The 8,962-nt window shown below is 31.9% G+C and overlaps 1 protein-coding gene across 1 annotated transcript; it reads left to right on the top strand.

Moving 5' to 3' along the window:
* Positions 1-453: 453 nt before the first annotated feature.
* LOC114535598 (neurogenic locus notch homolog protein 1-like) lies at positions 454-6,386 on the top strand (the record flags this gene model as incomplete). The annotated part of the gene is made up of 14 exons (XM_028556877.1): positions 454-513; positions 696-812; positions 1,434-1,493; positions 1,688-1,804; positions 2,417-2,476; positions 2,665-2,780; positions 3,392-3,451; positions 3,571-3,756; positions 3,905-3,971; positions 4,376-4,435; positions 4,630-4,746; positions 5,278-5,394; positions 5,587-5,703; positions 6,316-6,386. Coding segments are annotated over 14 exons (1,325 nt in total), but the record flags the coding sequence as incomplete, so codon positions are not given.
* Positions 6,387-8,962: the final 2,576 nt, after the last annotated feature.

Here is an 8,962-nt window from a genome sequence, read left to right as displayed (position 1 = left end):
CAAGTAAAACACGAAAAAATATAAGTGAAGGTCGAAAAAAAAAGAAATGTGGTATATTCTACCCTAAATGGAAAGGTCTAATAAACTCCAATGTGGTATATTTGGAACAATTATTTTGTTACATGGTATATTTTACCTCGATAAGATCGAATATGCCGAAATATATAGCTTTAGAGGTGCTGCAGCAATTTGCATTAATTTGCTATTATTATATATGTACGAGACACAAGAAGTTAAATTTCTATTCAATTCGGGACTGTTCTAAGTTCAGTTATAACAAGTTAAAATTTAACGACTGAATTTTTTATTTGCACTGAAATGTTCGGAAATACTACAGATATATTACAGCCTATTAATAGCTTAAATATTCAAATTAACCGTTTCATCTTTGTGTAGATATCAATGAATGCGAAACAAATCCTTGTGATGAAAATGCAAATTGTACAAATGTAGATGGTTCGTATGAATGTACCTGCCATGAGGGCTATGAAGGAAACGGCAAAAATTGTACAGGTAGAGCTTAGAGATATAATTTTTTTTATTCGGGTTTATAATTATGTAATACAACTCTATAGTCAAAGTACTGGTGCCGAAAGTATTTTGTGAAACAACTTTTAATTCCAGTTTCCCATAAGAAAAAAAGAAAGAATCTTTTCCTGATAAAAGCCAAAATAATAATTTTAACTGTCTTAAAGATGTCAATAAGTGCGAAGACAATCCTTGCCATGTGAATGCAAATTGCACCACTGTTAATGGATGGTATGAATGTATTTGTCACGAAGGATATGAAGGCAATGGCACCAGCTGTACAGGTACATCATAAAAGCGTACAATTAGCCACGTTTAGGGTTCCGAATGGATATTATTTCATACATACACCAGGAGCTGCACCTGATTCGCGTCTTTGAACAAATCACAAACGTAAAAATAAGTATAAAATTAGCCAAAATAACACACTAGTCTTTGAAAAGGTACCCAGTAAAACACGCAAAAAAAAATATTAGTGAAGGTCGAAAAAAAAAGAAATGTGGTATATTCTACCCTGCATGGAAAGGTCTAATAAACTCCAATGTGGTATATTTGGATCAATTATTTTGTTACATGGTATATATTTTACCTCGATAAGATCGAATATGCCGAAATATATAGCTTTAGAGGTGCTGCAGCAATTGCATTAATTTGCTATTATTATATATGTACCAGACACAAGAAGTTAAATTTCTATTCAATTCGCGACTGTTCTAAGTTCAGTTATAACAAGTTAAAATTTAACGACTGAATTTGTTATTTGCACTGAAATGTTCGGAAATACTACAGATATATTACAGCCTATTAATAGCTTAAATATTCAAATTAACCGTTTCATCTTTTTGTAGATATCAATGAATGCGAAACAAATCCTTGTGATGAAAATGCAAATTGTACAAATGTAGATGGTTCGTATGAATGTACCTGCCATGAGGGCTATGAAGGAAACGGCAAAAATTGTACAGGTAGAGCTTAGAGATATAATTTTTTTTATTCGGGCTTATAATTATGTAATATATATACATATACAACTCTATAGTCAAAGTACTGGTGCCGAAAGTATTTTGTGAAACAACTTTTAATTCCAGTTTCCCATAAGAAAAAAAGAAAGAATCTTTTCCCGATAAAAGCCAAAATAATAATTTTAACTGTTTTAAAGATGTCAATAAGTGCGAAGACAATCCTTGCCATGTGAATGCAAATTGCACCACTGTTAATGGATGGTATGAATGTATTTGTCACGAAGGATATGAAGGCAATGGCACCAGCTGTACAGGTACATCATAAAAGCGTACAATTAGCCACGTTTAGGGTTCCGAATGGATATTATTTCATACATACATCAGGAGCTGCACCTGATTCGCGTCTTTGAACAAATCACAAACGTAAAAATAAGTATAAAATTAGCCAAAATAACACACTAGTCTTTAAAAAGGTACCAAGTAAAACACGAAAAAAATATAGTGAAGGTCGAAAAAAAAAGAAATGTGGTATATTCTACCCTAAATGGAAAGGTCTAATAAACTCCAATGTGGTATATTTGGAACAATTATTTTGTTACATGGTATATTTTACCTCGATAAGATCGAATATGCCGAAATATATAGCTTTAGAGGTGCTGCAGCAATTGCATTAATTTGCTATTAATATATGTACCAGACACAAGAAGTTAAATTTCTATTCAATTCGCGACTGTTCTAAGTTCAGTTATAACAAGTTAAAATTTAACGACTGAATTTTTATTTGCACTGAAATGTTCGGAAATACTACAGATATATTACAGCCTATTAATAGCTTAAATATTCAAATTAACCGTTTCATCTTTTTGTAGATATCAATGAATGCGAAACAAATCCTTGTGATGAAAATGCAAATTGTACAAATGTAGATGGTTCGTATGAATGTACCTGCCATGAGGGCTATGAAGGAAACGGCAAAAATTGTACAGGTAGAGCTTAGAGATATAATTTTTTTTCGGGCTTATAATTATGTAATATATATACATATACAACTCTAGTCAAAGTACTGGTGCCGAAAGTATTTTGTGAAACAACTTTTAATTCCAGTTTCCCATAAGAAAAAAAGAAAGAATCTTTTCCTGATAAAAGCCAAAATAATAATTTTAACTGTTTAAAGATGTCAATAAGTGCGAAGACAATCCTTGCCATGTGAATGCAAATTGCACCACTGTTAATGGATGGTATGAATGTATTTGTCACGAGGATATGAAGGCAATGGCACCAGCTGTACAGGTACATCATAAAAGCGTACAATTAGCCACGTTTAGGGTTCCGAATGGATATTATTTCATACATACATCAGGAGCTGCACCTGATTCGCGTCTTTGAACAAATCACAAAGTAAAAATAAGTATAAAATTAGCCAAAATAACACACTAGTCTTTAAAAAGGTACCAAGTAAAACACGAAAAAAATATAAGTGAAGGTCGAAAAAAAAAGAAATGTGGTATATTCTACCCTATGGAAAGGTCTAATAAACTCCAATGTGGTATATTTGGAACAATTATTTTGTTACATGGTATATTTTACCTCGATAAGATCGAATATGCCGAAATATATAGCTTTAGAGGTGCTGCAGCAATTGCATTAATTTGCTATTATTATATATGTACGAGACACAAGAAGTTAAATTTCTATTCAATTCGCGACTGTTCTAAGTTCAGTTATAACAAGTTAAAATTTAACGACTGAATTTTTATTTGCACTGAAATGTTCGGAAATACTACAGATATATTACAGCCTATTAATAGCTTAAATATTCAAATTAACCGTTTCATCTTTTGTAGATATCAATGAATGCGAAACAAATCCTTGTGATGAAAATGCAAATTGTACAAATGTAGATGGTTCGTATGAATGTACCTGCCATGAGGGCTATGAAGGAAACGGCAAAAATTGTACAGGTAGAGCTTAGAGATATAATTTTTTTTATTCGGGCTTATAATTATGTAATATATACATATACAACTCTAGTCAAAGTACTGGTGCCGAAAGTATTTTGTGCAACAACTTTTAATTCCAGTTTCCCATAAGAAAAAAGAAAGAATCTTTTCCTGATAAAAGCCAAAATAATAATTTTAACTGTCTTAAAGATGTCAATAAGTGCGAAGACAATCCTTGCCATGTGAATGCAAATTGCACCACTGTTAATGGATGGTATGAATGTATTTGTCACGAGGATATGAAGGCAATGGCACCAGCTGTACAGGTACATCATAAAAGCGTACAATTAGCCACGTTTAGGGTTCCGAATGGATATTATTTCATACATACATCAGGAGCTGCACCTGATTCGCGTCTTTGAACAAATCACAAACGTAAAAATAAGTATAAAATTAGCCAAAATAACACACTAGTCTTTAAAAAGGTACCAAGTAAAACACGAAAAAAATATAAGTGAAGGTCGAAAAAAAAAGAAATGTGGTATATTCTACCCTGCATGGAAAGGTCTAATAAACTCCAATGTGGTATATTTGGAACAATTATTTTGTTACATGGTATATATTTTACCTCGATAAGATCGAATATGCCGAAATATATAGCTTTAGAGGTGCTGCAGCAATTGGCATTAATTTGCTATTATTATATATGTACGAGACACAAGAAGTTAAATTTCTATTCAATTCGCGACTGTTCTAAGTTCAGTTATAACAAGTTAAAATTTAACGACTGAATTTTTTATTTGCACTGAAATGTTCGGAAATACTACAGATATATTACAGCCTATTAATAGCTTAAATATTCAAATTAACCGTTTCATCTTTGTGTAGATATCAATGAATGCGAAACAAATCCTTGTGATGAAAATGCAAATTGTACAAATGTAGATGGTTCGTATGAATGTACCTGCCATGAGGGCTATGAAGGAAACGGCAAAAATTGTACAGGTAGAGCTTAGAGATATAATTTTTTTTATTCGGGTTTATAATTATGTAATATATATACATATACAACTCTATAGTCAAAGTACTGGTGCCGAAAGTATTTTGTGAAATAACTTTTTTTTCCAGTTTCCCATAAGAAAAAAAGAAAAAATTTTTTCCTGATAAAAGCCAAAATAATAATTTTAACTGTCTTAAAGATGTCAATAAATGCGAAGACAATCCTTGCCATGTGAATGCAAATTGCACCAATGTTAATGGATGGTATGAATGTATTTGTCACGAAGGATATGAAGGCAATGGCACCAGCTGTACAGGTACATCATAAAAACGTAAAATTAGCCACGTTTAGGGTTCCGAATGGATATTATTTCATACATACATCAGGAGCTGCACCGTAAAAATAAGTATAAAATTAGCTAAAATAACACACAAATCTTTAAAAAGGTACCAAGTAAAACACGAAAAAAATATAAGTGAAAGTCGAAAAAAAAAGAAATGTGGTATATTCTACCCTGCATGGAAAGGCCTAATAAACTCCAATGTGGTATATTTGGAACAATTATTTTGTTACATGGTATATATTTTACCTCGATAAGATCGAATATGCCGAAATATATAGCTTTAGAGGTGCTGCAGCAATTGGCATTAATTTGCTATTATTATATGTACGAGACACAAGAAGTTAAATTTCTATTCAATTCGCGACTGTTCTAAGTTCAGTTATAACAAGTTAAAATTTAACGACTGAATTTTTTATTTGCACTGAAATGTTCGGAAATACTACAGATATATTACAGCCTATTAATAGCTTAAATATTCAAATTAACCGTTTCATCTTTTTGTAGATACCAATGAATGCGAAACAAATCCTTGTGATGAAAATGCAAATTGTACAAATGTAGATGGTTCATATGAATGTACCTGCCATGAGCGCTATGAAGGAAACGGCAAAAATTGTACAGGTAGAGCTTAGAGATATAATTTTTTTTTTCGGGCTTATAATTATGTAATATATATACATATACAACTCTAGTCAATGTACTGGAGCCGAAAGTTTTTGTGCAACAACTTTTAATTCCATGCAGTTTCCCATAAGAAAAAAGAAAGAATCTTTTCCTGATAAAAGCCAAAAAATAATTTTAACTGTCTTAAAGATGTCAATAAGTGCGAAGACAATCCTTGCCATGTGAATGCAAATTGCACCACTGTTAATGGATGGTATGAATGTATTTGTCACGAGGGATATGAAGGCAATGGCACCAGTTGTACAGGTACATCATAAAAGCGTACAATTAGCCACGTTTAGGGTTCCGAATGGATATTATTTCACATACATCAGGAGCTGCACCTGATTCGCGTCTTTGAACAAATCACAAAGGTAAAAATAAGTATAAAATTAGCCAAAATAACACACTAGTCTTTAAAAAGGTACCAAGTAAAACACGAAAAAAATATAAGTGAAGGTCGAAAAAAAAAGAAATGTGGTATATTCTACCCTAAATGGAAAGGTCTAATAAACTCCAATGTGGTATATTTGGAACAATTATTTTGTTACATGGTATATTTTACCTCGATAAGATCGAATATGCCGAAATATATAGCTTTAGAGGTGCTGCAGCAATTCGCATTAATTTGCTATTATTATATATGTACAGACACAAGAAGTTAAATTTCTATTCAATTCGCGACTGTTCTAAGTTCAGTTATAACAAGTTAAAATTTAACGACTGAATTTTTATTTGCACTGAAATGTTCGGAAATACTACAGATATATTACAGCCTATTAATAGCTTAAATATTCAAATTAACCGTTTCATCTTTTGTAGATATCAATGAATGCGAAACAAATCCTTGTGATGAAAATGCAAATTGTACAAATGTAGATGGTTCATATGAATGTACCTGCCATGAGGGCTATGAAGGAAACGGCAAAAATTGTACAGGTAGAGCTTAGAGATATAATTTTTTTTATTCGGGCTTATAATTATGTAATATATATACATATACAACTCTAGTCAAAGTACTGGTGCCGAAAGTATTTTGTGCAACAACTTTTAATTCCATGCAGTTTCCCATAAGAAAAAAAGAAAGAATCTTTTCCTGATAAAAGCCAAAATAATAATTTTAACTGTCTTAAAGATGTCAATAAGTGCGAAGACAATCCTTGCCATGTGAATGCAAATTGCACCACTGTTAATGGATGGTATGAATGTATTTGTCACGAGGATATGAAGGCAATGGCACCAGCTGTACAGGTACATCATAAAAGCGTACAATTAGCCACGTTTAGGGTTCCGAATGGATATTATTTCATACATACATCAGGAGCTGCACCTGATTCGCGTCTTTGAACAAATCACAAACGTAAAAATAAGTATAAAATTAGCCAAAATAACACACTAGTCTTTAAAAAGGTACCAAGTAAAACACGAAAAAAATATAAGTGAAGGTCGAAAAAAAAAGAAATGTGGTATATTCTACCCTAAATGGAAAGGTCTAATAAACTCCAATGTGGTATATTTGGAACAATTATTTTGTTACATGGTATATTTTACCTCGATAAGATCGAATATGCCGAAATATATAGCTTTAGAGGTGCTGCAGCAATTCGCATTAATTTGCTATTATTATATATGTACGAGACACAAGAAGTTAAATTTCTATTCAATTCGCGACTGTTCTAAGTTCAGTTATAACAAGTTAAAATTTAACGACTGAATTTTTATTTGCACTGAAATGTTCGGAAATACTACAGATATATTACAGCCTATTAATAGCTTAAATATTCAAATTAACCGTTTCATCTTTTTGTAGATATCAATGAATGCGAAACAAATCCTTGTGATGAAAATGCAAATTGTACAAATGTAGATGGTTCGTATGAATGTACCTGCCATGAGGGCTATGAAAGAAACGGCAAAAATTGTACAGGTAGAGCTTAGAAATATAATTTTATTTATTCGGGCTTATAATTATGTAATATATATACATATACAACTCTAGTCAAAGTACTGGTGCCGAAAGTATTTTGTGAAACAACTTTTAATTCCAGTTTCCCATAAGAAAAAAAGAAAGAATCTTTTCCTGATAAAAGCCAAAATAATAATTTTAACTGTCTTAAAGATGTCAATAAGTGCGAAGACAATCCTTGCCATGTGAATGCAAATTGCACCACTGTTAATGGATGGTATGAATGTATTTGTCACGAGGATATGAAGGCAATGGCACCAGCTGTACAGGTACATCATAAAAGCGTACAATTAGCCACGTTTAGGGTTCCGAATGGATATTATTTCATACATATCAAGAGCTGCACCTGATTCGCGTCTTTGAACAAATCACAAACGTAAAAATAAGTATAAAATTAGCCAAAATAACACACTAGTCTTTAAAAAGGTACCAAGTAAAACACGAAAAAAATATAAGTGAAGGTCGAAAAAAAAAGAAATGTGGTATATTCTACCCTGCATGGAAAGGTCTAATAAACTCCAATGTGGTATATTTGGAAAAATTATTTTGTTACATGGTATATTTTACCTCGATAAGTTCGAATATGCCGAAATATATAGCTTTAGAGGTGCTGCAGCAATTGGCATTAATTTGCTATTATTATATATGTACGAGACACAAGAAGTTAAATTTCTATTCATTTCGGGACTGTTCTAAGTTCAGTTATAACAAGTTAAAATTTAACGACTGAATTTTTATTTGCACTGAAATGTTCGGAAATACTACAGATATATTACAGCCTATTAATAGCTTAAATATTCAAATTAACCGTTTCATCTTTTTGTAGATATCAATGAATGCGAAACAAATCCTTGTGATGAAAATGCAAATTGTACAAATGTAGATGGTTCATATGAATGTACCTGCCATGAGGGCTATGAAGGAAACGGCAAAAATTGTACAGGTAGAGCTTAGAGATATAACTTTTTTTATTCGGGCTTATAATTATGTAATATATATACATATACAACTCTAGTCAAAGTACTGGTGCCGAAAGTATTTTGTGCAACAACTTTTAATTCCAGTTTCCCATAAGAAAAAAAGAAAGAATCTTTTCCTGATAAAAGCCAAAATAATAATTTTAACTGTCTTAAAGATGTCAATAAGTGCGAAGACAATCCTTGCCATGTGAATGCAAATTGCACCACTGTTAATGGATGGTATGAATGTATTTGTCACGAAGGATATGAAGGCAATGGCACCAGCTGTACAGGTACATCATAAAAGCGTACAATTAGCCACGTTTAGGGTTCCGAATGGATATTATTTCATACATACATCAGGAGCTGCACCTGATTCGCGTCTTTGAACAAATCACAAACGTAAAAATAAGTATAAAATTAGCCAAAATAACACACTAGTCTTTAAAAAGGTACCAAGTAAAACACGAAAAAAATATAAGTGAAGGTCGAAAAAAAAAGAAATGTGGTATATTCTACCCTGCATGGAAAGGTCTAATAAACTCCAATGTGGTATATTTGGAACAATTATTTTGTTACATGGTATATATTTTACCTCGAT

This window comes from Dendronephthya gigantea, unplaced genomic scaffold (genome assembly GCF_004324835.1).
Source record: "Dendronephthya gigantea isolate DGI-Jeju-01 unplaced genomic scaffold, DenGig_1.0 000121F, whole genome shotgun sequence".
Classification (NCBI taxonomy): Eukaryota; Metazoa; Cnidaria; class Anthozoa; order Malacalcyonacea; family Nephtheidae; genus Dendronephthya; species Dendronephthya gigantea.
Note: the sequence above shows the minus strand (reverse complement) of the source record. Positions and strands in the feature narration are given on the sequence as shown.